General features: G+C 31.2%; 2 protein-coding genes across 2 annotated transcripts; both read left to right on the forward strand.

Moving 5' to 3' along the window:
- The first annotated feature begins 10332 nt into the window (after positions 1 to 10332).
- Positions 10333 to 12235, forward strand: LOC145029936 (uncharacterized). Its single transcript, XM_078978380.1, has 5 exons — positions 10333 to 10350; positions 10414 to 10449; positions 10528 to 11297; positions 11342 to 11649; positions 11781 to 12235. The coding sequence occupies exons 1-5, from the start codon at positions 10333 to 10335 to the stop codon at positions 12233 to 12235; spliced, it is 1587 nt and encodes a 528-aa protein (XP_078834506.1).
- Positions 12236 to 14376: 2141 nt separating this feature from the next.
- Positions 14377 to 15894, forward strand: LOC145029937 (uncharacterized). Its single transcript, XM_078978381.1, has 3 exons — positions 14377 to 14548; positions 14728 to 14895; positions 15758 to 15894. Exons 1-3 carry the CDS (start codon positions 14377 to 14379, stop codon positions 15892 to 15894), a joined length of 477 nt encoding a protein of 158 aa, XP_078834507.1.
- The last annotated feature ends 4106 nt before the right edge of the window (positions 15895 to 20000 follow it).

A 20000-nucleotide genomic window follows, 5' to 3' on the forward strand; every position in this document is an offset into this window, starting at 1 on the left:
TATAATTATAACTATTAGACAGAGTGTTTTAATTCCAATGTATATATAGTTAGTATATCTTTTATGGGTTGATATACTATATTCACTATAAACAATGCTCTGATACCAATCTGTCACACCCCAAAACCGAGAACGGCGGAAACGTTCCGGGGCGGAGGACATCATGTACAGTATCACAACAGTGTAAAATAGTAAACAAGAAACAACATCATCCATTGCATTATAAGTAAAGTTTTAATACATGTGTGTTCTTTCATGGTAATAAGACACCAAAAATATACAATCAAAATAAGAGACGAGACTTGTCTGTGCTCCGTCTTCTCAAAACCTGGCCACCGTACCTGTCTACTGATGACCTGAGAATACAAGTTATTTTGAAAGTGAGTATCAGCTTAAAGTTGGTGAATTCATAAGTATTGAAGTGTCAATGCCTTGTTTTGAAAAGCTATTATGAATGACATGTAAATCTTCAAATGAAGATTTTGATATAAGTACGAAAAACCCTAGAAAATCCCTTATTTCCTATTAGTATGAGATGTAGTCTTCTGCCAAGACCCAAATGTTTTGTAAGTAAAATGATAGTTTTTCCTTTCCATTGACTAGTACTAAGAGTACTTAGTCTAACTCTTCATTTATGTGAATATATCACAAAATAAAGTAAATAGGAAAAAAAGTACTAATGTAAGTGTTATCCCGAGGTACTAGGGCTAACACACCATCGCGTAAAGCGAAATGTATAACCTAGTGAAAACATCCGAAGATTGTCCAATTGTCCTCTGTAGCAGCAGCAGGGCGGAGGAAGGGTTAGTCCCGTAAACGTTTTCCTAATATAAATATTAACCATAGACATCCGTAGATGTTCATCAACCTCTGTAGCGAATAGTAGGATCGAGGACTGGTTAGGCCCGTAATTGACTCCTAATATAAGTAGTAACCTTAGACATCCATAGATGTTCATCACCCACTGGTGCTAGCAGCTGGGCGTCGGAATGGTTAGTCCCATCTAGACATCCCGTTGAACTGGGATAGGCAGGAAAATTTACACAGAAGGTACGAATAAATCTTCCTCGTGTATGGTATTCATGTAAGCGTATTCAAGTAAATGTATCTATGTAAATGTACTCATGTATCATGTACACCTAGGTAAATGTGTTCATGTATCATGTAAGCATACGTAAATGTGTTCATGTATCATGTAAGCATATGTAAGTGTACTCATGTATCTTGTAATGTACTCTTATAGATTCATGAATGAACTGACTCTTGTGTGATTCCTTGTAATAGGAATAATGTTTTGTATCTTCTAAGTAGCCCTATGATAGTTAACTGGAAGGTAATTGATTGTTCAAGTAGGTAAAATGGAAACCTCTAAGAGTTTTGAACAGTAGGTAACAATGACTTGATGTCATTTAAATAAACATTTCAAAAGTTAATACATTTGATAACAAAGTATTTTTAAGATAGAAAACCATTTCATGCATCACATTTTCTAGTATGTGAGATCTGCTGAATGAAAACATAGTTATAAGATACATATGAAAGATTTGATAACATGTTGTTTTCTACGTGTATTCCCCCCCCCCCCCATTAAAGCATTTAAAATCATTTAAAACATTGATTAAGGGGTATGAAGTCACCTATAGATGGTGGTTTTGATGAATTGAATGATGTAGGATTGCTAGGTGACAAGTGAAGACTTGTTCACACTCAATGATCCTAGTTAACATATAATCACACATATATGTATCCAATTAGACTTTAAACCACTAATTGACAAAGTTAAGACATCCTAAGGAATGTAAAACACCTTATATAAGTGCTACAAGCCATAAGGATTGCATCTAAGTGCTAAAGGACCTTGCCATTGTGTTTGAGGCTTAAGGGTAAACTCCCTTGGAGTTTACGGTTTTCATGACTTTAACCTAATGAGTTTACGATCGTCAACTCTAGAGTTTACGATCATAAACTCCTCTCTTTTTGACCATAAGTTGGTTTGAGGTTTTGCAAGTCCTTTGAAGCATTTCTACTTGGTGGTTTGGCCTTTGGAAGAGATTAGGGCATCATTACACTCCTTTGAGGAGTTTATGGCCTCATGGTCATTTCTCTTTGGGTTTACTACCTTAAACTCATGAGCTTACTACCTTAAACTCATAAGTTTGGTATTTGGGGGGTTTTCAAGTCCTTCGCTTAATCATGGCAATAGTCTAGGTTAGATTTAGACATAAGGAATAACCATCAAACTTTTATGGGACTTTTATGCACTTTTTGGGGTGTTTACGCTTTTGGGACATCCCCAAACCGTAAACACATAAAAATGGAAGTATTTGGTGCTTTTTGTGTGATAAACTCATTAAGGATGAAGCTAGACAAGTCCCTAAGGCATGGTGAAGCATCTAGGCACCTTAACGCACCACTTTGCACCATAAATGGTGTTTACGGTTTTAGGAGCCTTCCAAAACTGTGAACACCTTGATCTTGGTGTTCTTGGGACTTTTATTTGATGTTAATATGTACTCCAAGCTTAAGAAGACTCAAGCATGGAAGTACTTACTATAAGGAAGCTTGGATTTAGCTAAAAGTCCAAGAACACTTAGTGTGTGTTCTTTGTGTTCTTGGTGTTTTTGGAAATCTAATCAAAAACAAAAAAGTGAATGGATGAATAAATTCACAAACACTAGATTAAGTGTTTAATCAACTTGGAATGGATAGAACACTTACAATTTTGAAGATCTTGAATTGTTTCTAATTTGCTACTTGAGAGGTTTTCTTAAGTTTACTCTTTTGGGAGTTTACTCTTTTGGATAAATGGGGAGTAAACTCATATTGACTAGTGTTAAGGAGTAAAATCATGGATAAGCATGAGTTTTCGGATTTTGGTATGATTTTTCGACTCAAACGAAATAACTTGGCCGAGAGTTTCTAAGATGCGAGGTGTTTGTGGTTTTTAAAATTTGAAACCCGAGACGACACTTTCTTTCACCCGTTCGTTTAAAAAAATATTAAAATAATCAAATGAACTTTATATTTCTTAAAATAGTAAATAATGATATTAATTTATGATACGAAGTGGTTGACTTTTAGGGTTTGACCGAATGAAAATTTCGGGTTGTCACACAAAACATCACATCTATGCTCGAGCGCCACTACCTGTAATACATGAAACTGAGTGGGTTAAGCTTGGAAGCCTGGTGAGCATATAGGGTTTTCAACCCACAATAAATAAGTTTATACATTTCATCAACCAAAAATAACCCGATTACCCATTTCCGTTATCCTCACATTACATCTCTAAAACACCTATCACAAAGGACCAAGACTATGGATCAACATTGAGATGGATACTAATGCTAAGGGATTCCTCAACAATAAATGTCCTTAAGGCAACCATGTGGGGGATGACGTACAGCGGTGAACACATTGTTCACAAACACCTACAGGTTGCGAGCCTGCTAGCGTTCCACTGGACTATCTAGAAGTATCCGTGATCGTCATCCATACTTCGCTAGATGACAGAATCAACAACAACACCATCGAGGTCTCTCATCATTTTATCATACATCGTCTTAGTACATCTACACATGTTTTACCCCAATATTTTTGTAGATATAAAATACATGTACAGTTTAAATCATTTAGAACATGTATAAAAACATTCATCCAGCATAGACAGCAAGTATTCAGATAATATGCACACTTAGCATTTAATTTATATAGAATACTTCATATATATGTGTAAGATGAAAGTAATTTGCACTCAGCTGTCAAGGCAGTGATTCCGAACTTAGTCAACGCTTCGTTACTCTTGAAACAATTTCCTTCGTCAAAACCTAGTATCATTACCGCTAGGGTTTAGTCTATCATTGACCGAGACTAATTAATAGTCTAGCTATTACTACTATTATATAAGTGTTAAACAATACTTATATAACCCATAATAATAGCTCAAGTACATATTATATGTTCCTAATAACGTTACTATAATTAATTAGAAGTTATATTAAAAATAGCGTAGACGTAGCTCACTTACATCGGCTTTTTATAGAAAACTTGACTTCGCTTGGAGCAGCGTTTTCGAACCGAAAGACCCTATTACTCGAAACTCCGGGAGACTCGGGGCTTCCTTCGGGTGCTAAGGGGGTTCCCTAGGGTTTAGGGGCTTTGGAATGGGTTAGATAGAGAAATAAGTTAGAGAGAGAATGGAAAATGTGTGAATTAGTCGGATCCCTTTGCAGCCTTTTATAGGCGCTCAGCACCTTCGGAACACTGGCCGTTCGGTCTCGCTAAGCTGGGCGTAGATCGGATAAGGTTGCTAGCTTCGCACGAGCTGGCTCGCACTTGCATCGGAAGGGATAATGACCGAAGTACAATGGGCATACCCGACCTCGGACGTGGGGCGTAGGAGAGGATAACGTGTCCGAATCTGAAGCGATGCTCTGATCAGCGATGGACGGTTCAGAACGCGCCACGTCATCGGCTTCGCATCAGATTTCGTAACTTTCTAATCCAACTTTAAAACTTTTGTTTAGACTTCGTCGGCTAATTTTGACTTTATTTTATATTTTATATTTTTTTAACAGGCCGGGACATGATTGATCCGTTAAAATTTCATAACTTCTTCATCTGGCGTCTGTTTTCGTCTATCCTTTTATCGTTACGCTACTATTAACGAGATCTTCGATTCTCGTTTAGGTTGTATCGGCTAAACACAGTTCGTTCTAATATTCGAAATCCGGGATGTACAATGTTAAGCAAAAACTTCGAAAAATCATAACTTCCTCATACGAAACCAGGTTTGGGTGTTCTTTTTATGGATGCTCTCAGGTTAACATATTCTATGAATTTCATTTAGATAATTAAGGCTAAAAGTCGCTCTATCTTAAATTCACTAATTACGCTTCTCAGTGTCGTGCCGGTTCCGTCGCGAAACTTCGACGAGTCATAACTTCTTTGTTATAACTTGGATTTTGGTGTTCTTTATATCCCCAGAATATTTGTTTCGACTACTACAACTTTATGTAATGATATCGGGCTTATCTCACACTTTAATTTTGACGCTTATTTTTATTATTTATTTATTATAAGTTTATAAATAAGTAATAAACATATAAATACACACGGTTCACATAATACTCAAGTAATTTATCTTTATTACTTCAAAAAAAGTTATGATAGTTGACCTAGATTATTACATCACTTAAATATACTTAGCCACGAAACCCGGACGTTATAAACTTGGACACACAAAAAGATATAACTGTTAGACAGTTTAAGAGGTAAATAAGTTCGAATGTTCATTGATAATTTGAACATCAGACACAAAATTAAATTTGCGCCCCAACATTGAATTGTTGACATCATTTCGATATCCATGTGCATTCTCCTCCTAATATTTTTATCAAGGCCATAGAAAAATTATACACTTAAAAACCTTTGCCAAACAAACATACACAACCCTTGTTTTTATATTTTAGATTTAATGTATAACTACAAAACTTAATAAATATAAAAGTAAAATTAAACAGACTAAAAGAAAAATAAATTTAATAACTATGAATGAAAAACTTAAAAAAAAAATACAAAAAAAATAAAAATTAAAAAAAAATAAAATTCTATCTTCAGTGAACATTAATTACAAACTAAAAAAAACTTATTGAAATGAAAAAATAAAAGATAACGAAGTAAGAAAAATCAACTATAAGAGTTTAACAAAAACTAATTAACATTGGAAAAACGATTGTTTATATATATATATATATATATATATATATATATATATATATATATATATATATATATATATATATATATATATATATATATATATATATAGGGTTAGGTTCATTTGAAACCACCTATATTTTGTGAGACCGTGAGACTCATTTTTTTACTTTTTTTTTTTTATTTTTTTTATTTTATTTTAGTTAATTCATGTTCCGAAAATAATATTTAAAAAAAGATTTTTTTTGATTTTTTCATTTATTTTGCATTTTAAAATTATTTTTAGAATATGTACAGTGTAATATTCTATTTAGAATATTTCACGTATTTTTCAAAAAAAATAGAATTTTTTTTTATTTTATTTTTTATTTTTTATTTTAGTTAATTCATGTTCCGAAAATAATATTTAAAAAAAGATTTTTTTTGATTTTTTCATTTATTTTGCATTTTAAAATTATTTTTAGAATATGTACAGTGTAATATTGTATTTAGAATATTTCACGTATTTTTCAAAAAAAATAGAATTTTTTTTATTTTATTTTTTATTTTTTTTAGTTAATTCATGTTCCGAAAATAATATTTAAAAAAAGAATTTTTAGATTTTTCCATTTATTTTGCATTTTAAAATTATTTTTTAGAATATGTCAGTGTAATATTCTATTTATAATATTTCACGTATTTTTCAAAAAAAAACGGAATTTTTTTTATTTATTTTTTATATTTTTTTTAGTTAATTCAAATTCCGAAAATAATATTTAAAAAAAGAATTTTTGGATTTTTCCATTTATTTTGCATTTTAAAATTATTTTTAGATTTGGTCTCACGGTCTCACAAAATTAGAATGCTCTCAAATGAACCTGAACCTATATATATATATATATATATATATATATATATATATATATATATATATATATATATATATATATATATATATATATATATATAGTTATTATATAAAAAGAAAACTAATTAACCAAATGAAAACAAAATAAATATACAAGACAAAAATTAAAACCAACTAGAAAATAAAAACTAACAAAATTAATAACTAAAAATAATTTAAACAAAAACTAACTAGAAGTTTTGGAAATGTGAGTATATAAAAGACCGAAGTTAAATTTTGAAACAAAAATATAGAAAACTTAAACGAAACATTAAAAATCGATTTATTTTTTATCTAAGAAAGCTAAATTTATTAAAAGAAAGAAACGTTTATATATATATATATATATATATATATATATATATATATATATATATATATATATATATATATATATATATATATATATATATATATATATATATAGGGTTAGGTTTATTTGATACCACCTATATTTTGTGAGACCGTGAGATGCATTTTCTTATTTTTTTTTTATTTATTTTTATTATTTTTATTTTTTTTAGTTAATTCATGTTCCGAAAATAATATTTACAAAAAGAATTTTTTTTTGATTTTATTTTTTATTTTTTTTAGTTAATTCAAGTTCCGAAAATAATATTTAATAAAAGAATTTTTAGATTTTTCCATTTATTTTGCATTTTAAAATTATTTTTTAGAATATGTCAGTGTAATATTCTATTTAGAATATTTCACGTATTTTTCAAAAAAAAAAAAGAAATTTTTTTTTATTTTTTTATATTTTTTTTAGTTAATTCAAGTTCCGAAAATAATATTTAAAAAAAGAATTTTTGGATTTTTTCATTTATTTTGCATTTTAAAATTATTTTTAGATTTGGTCTCACGGTCTCACAAAATTAGAATAGTCTCAAATGAACCTGAACCTATATATATATATATATATATATATATATATATATATATATATATATATATATATATATATATATATATATATATATATATATATATATATATATATATATATATATATATATATATATAGGAATAGGATCAAATGAGAACACTAAAAAGGTTGAGAATGCGATAACAAAGTATATTCTTTTGTGATTCCATGTATTCATTTGTGGAGGAATGATAAATTTTTACACCTTTAATTTCAATTGAAAAGAAAAAACATATTCATATTGATTGTGTATAAAAATTTATCATTTCGCCACAAATGAATACATGGAGTCACAAATGAATATACTTGTTCTCGCGTTCCCAACCTTTTAGGTGTTCTCATTTGATCCTTTCCCTATATATATATATATATATATATATATATATATATATATATATATATATATATATATATATATATATATATATATATATATGGGTTCAGTTGAGAATGGGGAAATCATTCCCAGCTACTCATTTAAATTAGCCTGTAAATATAAAAGACACAGTAGCAAACTTGTAAATATGATATAATAGTATTTAATCACAAATACGTACAGTTGAAATTCATTCGTTTTTGCTCTTTCAATCCCACCTTCAATTCTATTTAAATACAAACATATCTTCAACATCTACGATTAATTATACTCCCAACATCATTAAAACAACATCATCGATAATCAACAAAAAATTCAATTCGTATCATTCTTTCAACATCGTTCATCAAATAAAACATCGAAATTAAGGTTAGAAAAAGATCAAATCATTTTTTGTTTGAAATTTTCATATATTTCTCTACCAAGCTACTATTTTGTAAGATTTAAGTAGTCAAAGTATCATATTTATCACATTTTTAAAAAAGTTAACTTGTATGCACTCCAACTATTTGATGAAATGCATAAACTAAATTACCACGTTATATTCACAAATGAATATGTTTTCTCACCTAAATCAATATGTGATTATTAAAACACAAAACAAATATGCAAGTCTGCATTTTATTCATATGTGAATAACATATAAAAATTATATATATTTCTGAAAACACATATTAATATACCAAGTATTATCCATAAGTCAAGATACGATCTAATATTCATAAGTGAATATACTATGTATTATTGTCATGTGATATACAATGTAATAATATATGATATTCACATATGAAAATATCATATAATATTCATTAGTGAATATACCATCTAACATTTACAAGTAAATATAGTATGTAATATTTAAAAGTGAATGCATTGTCTAATATTTAAATATAAGTATACTATGTTTAGCATATGTTATATTCATATATGAATGATATTTAAATTGTAAAAACAATTAAAAATTAATCATAGTTTTTATTCATAAGTGAATAATGAATATAGTGTAGTAAAAACCAGGTTAATTTTTATTCACTTACTAATAACGATAACTGAAAATATAAAAAAAGAAAATATTTTATCTTAAAACTATATCAATATCGATGTCTATTTGTACAGAATAAAAAATCATGAATTTTGGTATATTTAAAATCATTTTTCGATAAAAAAATGCTTCTTAAAAATTAAAAAAAAAAACGAAAAAACTATGTTTTTTTATATATTAAGTTAATGCTCATCATAGTTTAAGGAAACATGTTTTCTTAAAAAACACATATGCATTTCTTTCCGATTTCCGCCGGTACGTTGGAAGCTTTTGCGATAAAAATAAATTATTGGCTGAGAATGATTCCCCATAGTCAACCTTTGTTTTTCTCAATTGAACCCTCCTATATATATATATATATATATATATATATATATATATATATATATATATATATATATATATATATATATATATATATAAAAGAAAACCTTTTTGTTTTCTTTAAAATATGCAACGTCATTTGGGTTTTCTCTATTATGGGCTCAACATTTTCTTTTTCTTTTTGGGTTGAAATTTTGGTAGCCCACTCTATTTATTTATCATTTTTGTTTACTTTCTTAATATAATTCTACCGATCTTGAAAACGATGATATACTACTTGAAAAGGATGATATACTAAATCATCATCATCTCTTTTCCACCTAAATCCATCCCCTTTTTCTCTCTTTAAAAACAAACCGAACCTATTTTTTTTTTCTTTCACACGTTACGTACTTATGCGATCAAAGAGAAGCACCTAACATCCAAATCAGGAATCAAGATTCGGTTTACCTTAAATTTGGTTTCCGATCATGTTTTCCTGCCAAATAATTTATTACAGACTTAAAGTCCTGCAAGCTATCTTCTGCTTCCCAGTGAAACGTCTTCTCTCTTCTTGCTTATAAGGAATGCCATGTCATCCTTTGTATACAATATTTTTTTTTGCAACCTCCTTTTCTTCTCTTGTCTATGTCAAGAAATCGAACTGGATCCTTCTGGTATTTGTTGGCGATCTAACACGACCTCTTATTTCATGTTCGTCTTTTTCTAAATCTTCCTCTATTTGTCGTACACTCCTTCTTCGTCTCTCTACAATAGAATTGATTCTATCGTTTTGCCAAAAAAAAAAATCGAACGATCTAACATTTGTGTTGCTTTTCTTATTGTCGGTCTTCTCAATATGAGATGAGTATAGAACAATTCCGTTTGTTTCTTTTAACCGTAATCGTCCCACCATTTGATTTTACAGTGTGTTTTTTCATTTTTTTTTAATGTTTTTTAATCAAAAATGCATATCTGTCAAACTGAATTGACGTCTAAACAAATGGAGAAACTAATTTAGTCGATCTATCTTGTACTTGAAAGAAAAAAGGTAAACTGTTTTTTTCTTTTTGACAAATTGGATGACGTCAATTTATCCTGTACTTCAAGGAAAAAAGATAAGTTTTTTTGCTGTATAATCTTTTCCCGCATTTTATGTGTAGGTTTCAATTACTGTGAGAAGAATTTCCATTGGTTTTGTAAGACTAATATAGTGTTGAATCTCTTGTTTTTGTAACAATAATATATTTTTCTATTTTTCAATGCTTGGATAAAAGAGAAAGGTTACAGAATGTGTTGAAACATGTCTGCCTAAAAAAGTTGGTCATCGTATTTTAAATTCTGATGTCACTGTTTCTCTAGACAATGATGATGCTACAAGATTTTATAAGAAAGAGTATCGGAGAAGAGCGATTCTAAGATCGACGGGTAAAAGAAGTAGATCCATGCAGCAAGATGTGAGCATGTGTGGTTTATGCGAAGTATCATCCGTTAGGTTAATACAGTTGAATAATAGCACTGAGAATCATTCCAGTTGTTTAGGTGAAACATCAAAGAATATAAAAGGAAAACATAAATGTAAAAATGGAAGAGAATTACTAATGGTTATTCCTTCCGTTGCTGATAGGCTTCCTAATGTTGCAAATTGTTACTATTGTGTTGCTGGAAAGTTTTATTCAGAAACAAATCACTTCTGTTGCTCAGATTGTTCTATTGTTTTGTCGAATAATGAACTACCAGTTGTTATGCGCAATCTTTTATGTTCAGCTTCGGAAGAAGCAAAAATGTTTAGGACATATGTAAGATCATACAACAATCTATTTTCATTTACTTCCTTTGGTGTTAAAGTAGACAAAGCTCTTGCTAAGAGAAACAAAGGAATTTACACATTCAGGGTACAAGGTCAAGTATATCATTTCATCAATGAGATAATGCCTCAGAATAATAGCTCAAAAAGTCTTCAGTTGTACTTTCACCATACTGAGCATGAAATAAAAAACTCACCTTTCCACTTATCCATGTTTGTCGGAAGACTTGATTGGAAAATGTATTAAATATCTTGATCAAAATCCTTATGCTTGATTTTTTTAGATCATTAAGAGATGTTCCTGATTTGGATAATTATAAGATTATTCTTAAGACAATCGCCGATCAGGATCAACGAGTATATAACAAGCCAGAGGTTTCACAAGTTGCAGCGATTTGGATAAATGGAGAAGATAATGGGGATTATGTTACTAGATGTATTGAGGTGAAAATGCATAACAATGAATCTAAGAGCGTTCAATACTACTTTGGTTATTATGACCCTTTACAATACCCTTTGATGTTCCCATTTGGAGAGCTTGGTTGGCATCAAGGTATTCTTAAGAAGAGTGAAGCTGACAAGAACAAAAGAGGTATTTCCCCAACATAGTTTCGTAAATTCAGAAGATTTGCTGGCCATGGAAGAAAGTAGTAAGGTATATTTTCCTTAGATACATTAGTTGTATTTAACATAATTGTAAATTATGTTTTTTTCTTTTTGCAGTATTGGGAAAGAACTCTCATAACCCAAAGTTTGTATCAGTTAGAGAGTATTACGCTTACAAATTACAGATATGTCCTGATGATAAGTCTTGCTTATTACATTTTGGTAGATTATTACAACAATACATAGTCGATAATTTTGTTAAGCTTGAAAGACAAAGATTGGTTTTTTCTAAAACAAAACAACATGAGCTCCAACAAGAATTTCTCCAAGGAGTAGTCGATGTCATCGCAAGTGGTGAGACAGACGCTTTAACCATTGGTAAACGAGTGGTTTTGCCTGCTGATTTCATTGGAGGTCCAAGAAATATGAAACGGAAGTATATGGATGCCATGGCACTTGTACAAAAAGTTGAAAAACCTGATATCTTTCTAACAACGACTTGTAATCCTAACTGGCCAGAAATAAAGGAACACTTAATGAGCCACGAGGAGACACATATAGGCTGGATTTAATCAATAGCGTTTTGCATACAAAACTTGAAAAGCTTAGACACGAACTCCTTAAGAAGAAGATATTTGGAGATGTTGTTGCATACACTTATGACATAGAGTTCCAAAAAAGAGGTCTTCACCATGCACATTTTTTGCTCATACGTGATCCTCACTCAAAGATGTATAAACAAGAGGAATACGATGAGCTTGTGTTTGCTGAAATACTAAATACCAATTCTAACAATCACTTATTCAATATGGTTGTCAAGCATATGTTTCATGGACCGTGTGGAGAGTTTAACGAACGAAATGTTTGTATGAAAAATAGTGCTTGCAAAAACTCGTATCCAAAACTTTTCTGTAATGAACAACTATCACTACTGATGCATACCCTACATATAGAAGACGAAATGATGGATCTACAGACGAAATTAGAAATGATGTATTTGATAACAGATAGGCTATCCCATAAAATCCATACTTGTTATGTAAATTCGACTGCCGTATAAATATAGAAAAATGTTCCACAATAAAGGTTGTCAAGTATGTATACAAGTACATATGTAAAGGTTGTGATAAGATAAGTTTCACTGGTTGTTCTGACGATAAGAGTGTAGAAGTAAATGAAATTGAACAGTTTCAATCAGGAAGGTGGGTTTCTCCACCCGAGGGAGCATGGAGGTTATACAGGTTTTCATTAGGGGAGATCAAGCCAGTTGTTATTCATTTTCCCCTTCATATAAAAAATTATCAACCAATGACTTTCAAAAAGAAAGATAAATTGAGAAGTATTATAAATAATCATGCTCAAATGAGAAATATGCTAACTGAATTCTTTATGAAGAACAAGACCGACAAATTAGCGTAATAATTTAATTTGGCGTATGTTCAATTCCCAGATTACTTTGTTTGGAAAGCAAACGAAAGGGTCTGGTTACCTAGGAAGGAGGGAGCTTGGTAGGCCGAATAGTTATTGCTCACCATAACGATGGCGAAAGGTATTATCTAAGGATATTGTTGATGAACGTTTGTTGGTTTAAATCTTTTACTGACCTAAAGATTTATAATGGAGTTGAACTTTCCACTTTCGAGAATCTGCATTGTTGCGTGGGTATTTGGTAGATGATAATGCTCAACAATTATGTTTAGAAGAAGCATCAAATTTATGCATGCCATATGAACTTCGCAGACTTTTCGCAACACTTTTGGTTTATACATGTCCTAATAATCTACAGAAGCTTTGGTTACGTTTTGAAGATGTCATGCTATAAGATCTCTTAAGATGCAATAAGTATACCCATAAAGAAGCAAGAGGACATGCATTTTGTCATATTAATGCGCTCCTATAGTCAATGAATAGACATCTACATGAATTTGATGTATTGCCTACAAATTTTTCACTTGATGATTTAGAAGATGAAGCAAGAGAAATTACATTAGAAAAAAACATCATTGTGTCTGATGACGATTTGATTCCCATATTGAAACTAAACACAGAACAAAAGAATGTGTTCAATATAATTATTGAAAAAGTAAATTCAAATGAAGGTAGAGCATTTTTCATTGATCGACCAGGAGGCATAGGAAAGACTTTTTTGTATAGAGCATTGTTAGCTAAAATTAGATTAGAAGGGAACATAGCTCTAGCTACTGCAACATCTAGTATTGTTGCATCATTACTCCCTGCAGGAAGAATTGCTCATTCCCGTTTGAAGATCCCACTTGATTTGGCTGAAGGAACAACCTATATAATTATTAAATAATATGCACTAGCAACTTTGATAAAAGATTTTAAATTGATACTATGGGATGAAGCTCCAATAATAAAACGAGTAGCCATAGAGGATTTGGATGATCTTCTTCAAGATTTTATGGATTCAAACACCATTTTTGTTGGAAAAGTAGTTGTTTTAGGTGGTGACTGTAGACAAACCCTTACGGTAATTCCAGAAGCAAATAAATCACAAACAATTGCTGCATGCCTTACTAATTCTCCAATTTGGTCATCATTGTTCCAACTGCTATTAAGCTAAAACATGAGAGCACTACTTGATCCAGTCTTCACTTGTTTTCTTTTAAGGATCGGAGATGGCATAGAAAGTTAAAAAAATGATGACCTTGTGGCTATTCCTTCATCAATTCTCATTCAAACCTATCCAGAGATGGACAGATTAAATATTTTGATGAAACATGTTTATCCAAACATCTATGGAGATTCAAGAAATATTCCTTCTGGTTTGAATGGAGCTATCTTAACTACTAAAAACATATTTGTCGATGAGATAAACAATGTTTTCATAGCAAAGTTTCTAGGAGAAGAGATTGAATACATTAGTTTTGATCAACTCTCAATCCAAATGATCAAGCTCAATATGAAAATTTTTTGCATTCTTTAACTCCTAATGGTATGCCACCACATAAATTATTGCTAAAAAGGAAGGCACCTATAATTTTGTTGAGGAATATGAATCCTACTAAAGGTTTATGTAATGGTACAATATTGTTTTGCAAAGGATTCAATAAGAATGTTATATCCGCAGAAATAGCTTCTAGTGATTTTGCTGGAAAGGAAGTTTTTATTCCCATAATCCCTTTACTGCCTCCAACTGATGAAGAATATATAATTCCATTGAAATTCCCAATCAGATTGTGTTTTGCAATGACCATTAACAAATCACAAGGTCAAACTCTTGATTTTGTTGGAATATACTTAAAAGAATGTGTTTTCTGCCATGAACAATTATATGTAGCCTTATCTCGAGCCAGAAAAATGGAAAACGTGAAAGTGCTTATCAAGTAATCTTATTTTTCTCCTGATACCAAAAAAACGAAAAATATCGTTTACCAAGAAGTCTTAAAACAAGAGAAACACAACCAAATGTACATTCTCAATATTATGATCCTAATTTTCCTTTCTATTATCTACTAATTATGTGATTTCCTCTTCTGGCTATATCTCTAAATTGTAGGTACTCAAGCGATGATGAATCTGAATATGTACACCGTTGAAGTACTCTCTTAAAAGATTGTTCTACTGCATCTTCTACTCAAATATAGATAATAATCAAGTACAATTCAATTCATGTTACTACAACGATTACCATTTTCTTTAATTTCCTTTTATGCAGTTGTAAATAACAGGAACATACCAATATTATGTATGTTAAATAAATTATTGAAAAGGTTAAAATGACCACTTACAACTTTATATCCTGGTTAAACGATACATATAAAAGTCTCTTTAAAGGTACAGTGAAGCAAAAAATGTATATACCTTACATCACAGGCACTATTATAAATCTGGGCCTCAATTCCCTTGCTATATATCAAAAGTCAACATAAAAAGGAACATATTACCTGATTAAAAATCATAAACCTTTAATTACATTGCTTGTAACTATTAACCTGTTAATATATTAATCTTTTGTTTTGTCTTTGGTATCTAGAGCAATTACATTTGACTTCCTAAGGTCAACACGCCAGAAATTATTCATATTAAAAGAATCTATTTGGAAATTTATTTCTTATTTTCATCTTTTGCAGGAAAAAAACACAAGTATCGTCACATGACTGATGGAATTGGGAGTTCGTTCAACAACAACATCCTTCAAAAGCCAATGAAAGCTTTTGTCTACTTATTAACACAAAAGGTCAATCAGTCTGCACTCAGTTACATCTAAGGATGCTAAGTTTTGTACTTGCTATAGAGGATGTTGCAGTAGCCATTTTTGATAGATGGAAGATTCTTACTATCAATCAAATCTTCCTATCAATCATGTGGAAAACCACTTAATCTCCCTAAATATGTGAACTATTATCTTGGTATGCCTTTTTTAAAAACTTTGGTCACCTGTTTCCACTATAGCAATTAATATTAATTGTTATATACTTCCAACATTCAGTATGATGCAAAGTTATTCGTGAACAGTTCATCTATAATGATTTTAGGATAATTGTTTCCGAACTTGCAAATACAGAAGACCAGAGTTTTTCGAACAAAAAATACAACCGAATTAGATAGTTCATGGTTCAATGTAACCTTGTAAAGTTGTTTATGGTCGTTTTTTTCTGCAATAAACTTTGTTAATTTCGGCTTCTTATCCGAATGTTATTCATCCTTGTTAACATGACTCGTTCGCATCGGTTTTTCCTTTGATTTGTTTTCTAGCTTTCCTACACAACAATATGTATACGTGCATGTGTGTCTTTCCATTCATGTTTAGATACGAAATTGAAAGACCCCAAAAACAATTATATTCCTGAAAAATTTCTTCCTTTTAAAATGTAAATAAATTAAAAAGAAAATTGAATTATAAACTGACATCTAATTGCAAAGTTCATCTTTTCAAAATGTTTAAGAAAAATATAATAGAAATTAAATATTAACATTAAAATAACAAGAAAGGTAAACAGGAGGCGACAAAAAAAGCACTTAATTTTATCTTGAATTGCTAAACATGTTCTTGATTTTATTTTGAATTGCTAAACATGTTCATGAACAAACGTATGTATAAGCTACAAATACCCTTTGTAGCTGTTTTCTTATAAAAAAGTTATAAGACTAAATCTATTCTATCTATCTATTCTATATAAGAAAACCTTTGGTTTTCTTTAAAACATGTCACATCATTTGGGTTTTCTCCATAATAATGCGCTCAATATTTTCTCTATCTTTTTGGGCTGAAATTTAGGTAGCCCATTCTTTTTATTTATCATTTTTGTTTACTTTCTTAATATAATTCCACCGATCTTGAAAAGGATGATATACGTAAATCGTCATCATCTCTTTTCCACCTGAATCCATCCCTTTTTTCTCTCTCTAGAAACAAACCGACTCTATTTTTTTCACCCATAACGTACTTATGCGATCAAAGAGAAGCACCAAACATCCAAATCGGGAATCAAGATTGGGTTTACCCGTTCAATTTGGTTTCCGATCATGTTTTTCTGCCATATAATTTATTACATATTTTAAGTCCTGCAAGCTATCTTCTGCTTCCCAGTGAAACGTGTTCCCTTTTCTTGATTCTAAGGTATGCCATGTCTTCTTTTGTATACAATTCTTTTTTTGCAGTCTCCTTCTCTTCTCCTGTGTCTGTCAAGAAATCAAACTAGAGTATAATATTGTCAACTACAAAATAAAAATAAAACACAAGGATTCTACAAATATAAGCCAGAATATAAATAAACCGACGACGCCCAGAAAAGTAAGCCCGCAAACTGTTAATATACTTACACCTACATTCTTTTCCTCTCTTCAAATAAGCATATAAGCTATACAATAATCCGGATTGTTAGAAAGATCAAAATAACAACAACTGGATTCTCTTATATCGAAATACATCCTCTTATTGACATGTTACCTTCATTCTCCATCAAACATTAGGGGAATCAAAAAACAATCTACTATTTACACTCAGAGTGGATCACAATTGCATTTCCGCATCCACATTCCCCTTCTCAATCGACAGCGCTGCAGTTACTATTCCTGTGACAACCCAAAACTTCTTTTTATACGAACCGTTTAAAAATCAATCAGTTCCGATTTATTTCTGCTCTTGTTAGCACTATTTTGGGTCTAACTGAATATTTTAAGCTTAGTGCAATGAATGTTGGGTCCAAGATCGAGTTTCTCTAAATTATATTATAACATTCGGGCCAAACACCCTTCGAGAGGAGTGTACGACAGCAAACTCGAGTTTACGGCCGTACACCCCCCCCCCCCATGGCTGAAAACTCCCTCTTATATATTGAGTGCTTGGCCTTCGTTTACCACTTTACTCATTTCAAAGGCTCTCTCTACTATCTCTCTACATCCATCAAATTCTCTTCAAGATCTTCAAGATTGTAAGTGTTTCTCCACCTTGAATTGAGTTTCATTCCTCGATCTAGTGCTAAATCCATGCTCCTATCTCATAATCTCATCTTTTTCTAGATCTTCATCTCTCACCAAGAACACACTAGTTCTTAGTTGCTAAAAACCCCATTTCAAGCTTCCTAATAGTGAGTAACTGCTTCATATGCCTGTTATTTACTAGAAATGCTTATTTTTCGCCTTAAAATTGACCCAAAAGACGTGATCATGGAGAGTTTATGACCGTAAACCCACGTGTACGGCCGTACACCCCTTATTGGCCGTAAACCCTAGCTTTTGGTCGATTATTGGCCTTAAAATCATCCTAAAGCTATGTATGGGACTTACAACACTTCCAAGGGGCTAGAAAGGACCTTAAAACGCCTCAAATTGCACCCTTTTCATGAGTGTACGACCGCAAACTCCTTGGCCGTACACCCATTGGGCCGTAAACCCATAGGCCGCAAACCTCTTGAACCGTAAACTCATTGGGCCAAAAACCCATGACCGTACATTCGTTTGTGTTACTGCAAACTCCCCTCTTTCAATCACATGTGATTCTAACACTTAGTTTCAAGTATTTCCTAGTCTCTAAGGTCGTTTCCATTCCTAATTAGTGGTGTTATACCCTAATCTAATACATATATGTGCTATTATCTGTTAAATAGGATCCGTTTGTGTTCGGGACTTCTTTTGACCCTCAGCATTCCTATCGACCATACATTGGAATCCCATGTCAAATAGTGAGTTCATACCCCTACGCTTTTATGGTTTTTAAACGTTTTCAGGGGGAATACAAGCCAAACATAAAGGTTTTCAATGAATCAAAACTTATGCAATTTATACAAATCAATGGTTTTCATAAAGCATTTAGATACTCTATCCCTTTTGTATTATGCGGAGCATAAGGGACCTTTTCTAAACTTAATTGCATAGTTTTCAGAACAGTTTCACGAACATAACAGTCAAACTATACTAGGTATAGTTTGGGGAATTTCAATACCGGTTTTATCGATACAAACTACTTACATTATTGAACAAATAAACTATGACAAATTTAGTTTATGACACACATTACAAGAGTACAACAGTCAATAATTATTTCAATATAATTATTTTTACTCTACAAGACATACATAGAATTCAAAGTACAAAAGAACATTATGTATTACATATTATTACTTGTAAAGTCGTTAACATAATCGGGAGACAAGTCCTTGGGCGCTTATAGCATTAACTAAGTGGATGACTACCATTATGAACCAGAGTTTCCTGGAGGGAAAGCGTGACTTTTGTGTATAGATCTATACGAGACTGACTATCCCGCACCTTGCTGCTAGCTACAGTCGGACCGGAAGGTCTAAGAGTGATAGTCATAAAGGATATCGGTGTCCGATTGACATCATATCAAGCTTATTTATGGTCATAAAACTCACCAATAGTTAAGACACTTTTACGTAATAATACACTGCTCACGAACAATTGCATTAATCACATAAATATGGATTATATTTATGCCTCACCATTTTGGAATCATTAAAGAAACAACACACACAAGGGATAATAAGGGATTTTCCGAGTTAAGATTCAGTACGTTACATACTAGTAGTAACCAGGGTTTTCAAACAGAACGTACCTTACATACTAGTAGTAGCCAGGGTTTTCAAAATGAATCATATTTTACATACAATAGTAAACAACCTTTTACACAAATTCAGTGACTAGCTTTCATTACAAAAACATGCTTATGACCTTACCAGCGTTATGCTGATATGTTTTCAAAATCGCTTGTATTCTCAGGACAACAGTAGACAGGTACACTAGCTGGCTTTTGGGGAAGATGGAGCATTTTGGAGTCTCGTTTTTATATTTTTCTACTTTTGATGTATAAAAACTTTATACCAAACAAAAATTTAGATATTCATATTATAA

The sequence above is a fragment of the Lactuca saligna genome, chromosome 2 (genome assembly GCF_052625555.1).
Source record: "Lactuca saligna cultivar CGN05327 chromosome 2, ASM5262555v1, whole genome shotgun sequence".
NCBI lineage: Eukaryota > Viridiplantae > Streptophyta > Magnoliopsida > Asterales > Asteraceae > Lactuca > Lactuca saligna.

Excerpts from the sequence above, each read along its gene's own strand:
- LOC145029936 (XM_078978380.1), top strand. Across the intron at positions 10,450-10,527 it reads GAAGAATTTCCATTGGTTTT|AGAAAGGTTACAGAATGTGT; the intron begins GTAAGACTAATA and ends CTTGGATAAAAG. Across the intron at positions 11,650-11,780 it reads AGCTGACAAGAACAAAAGAG|TATTGGGAAAGAACTCTCAT; the intron begins GTATTTCCCCAA and ends TTCTTTTTGCAG.
- LOC145029937 (XM_078978381.1), top strand. The coding sequence starts at position 14,377 with ATGGACAGATTAAATATTTTGATGAAACATGTTTATCCAAACATCTAT. Across the intron at positions 14,549-14,727 it reads AGAAGAGATTGAATACATTA|GATTCAATAAGAATGTTATA; the intron begins GTTTTGATCAAC and ends TGTTTTGCAAAG. Across the intron at positions 14,896-15,757 it reads GACCATTAACAAATCACAAG|GAAAAAAACACAAGTATCGT; the intron begins GTCAAACTCTTG and ends CATCTTTTGCAG.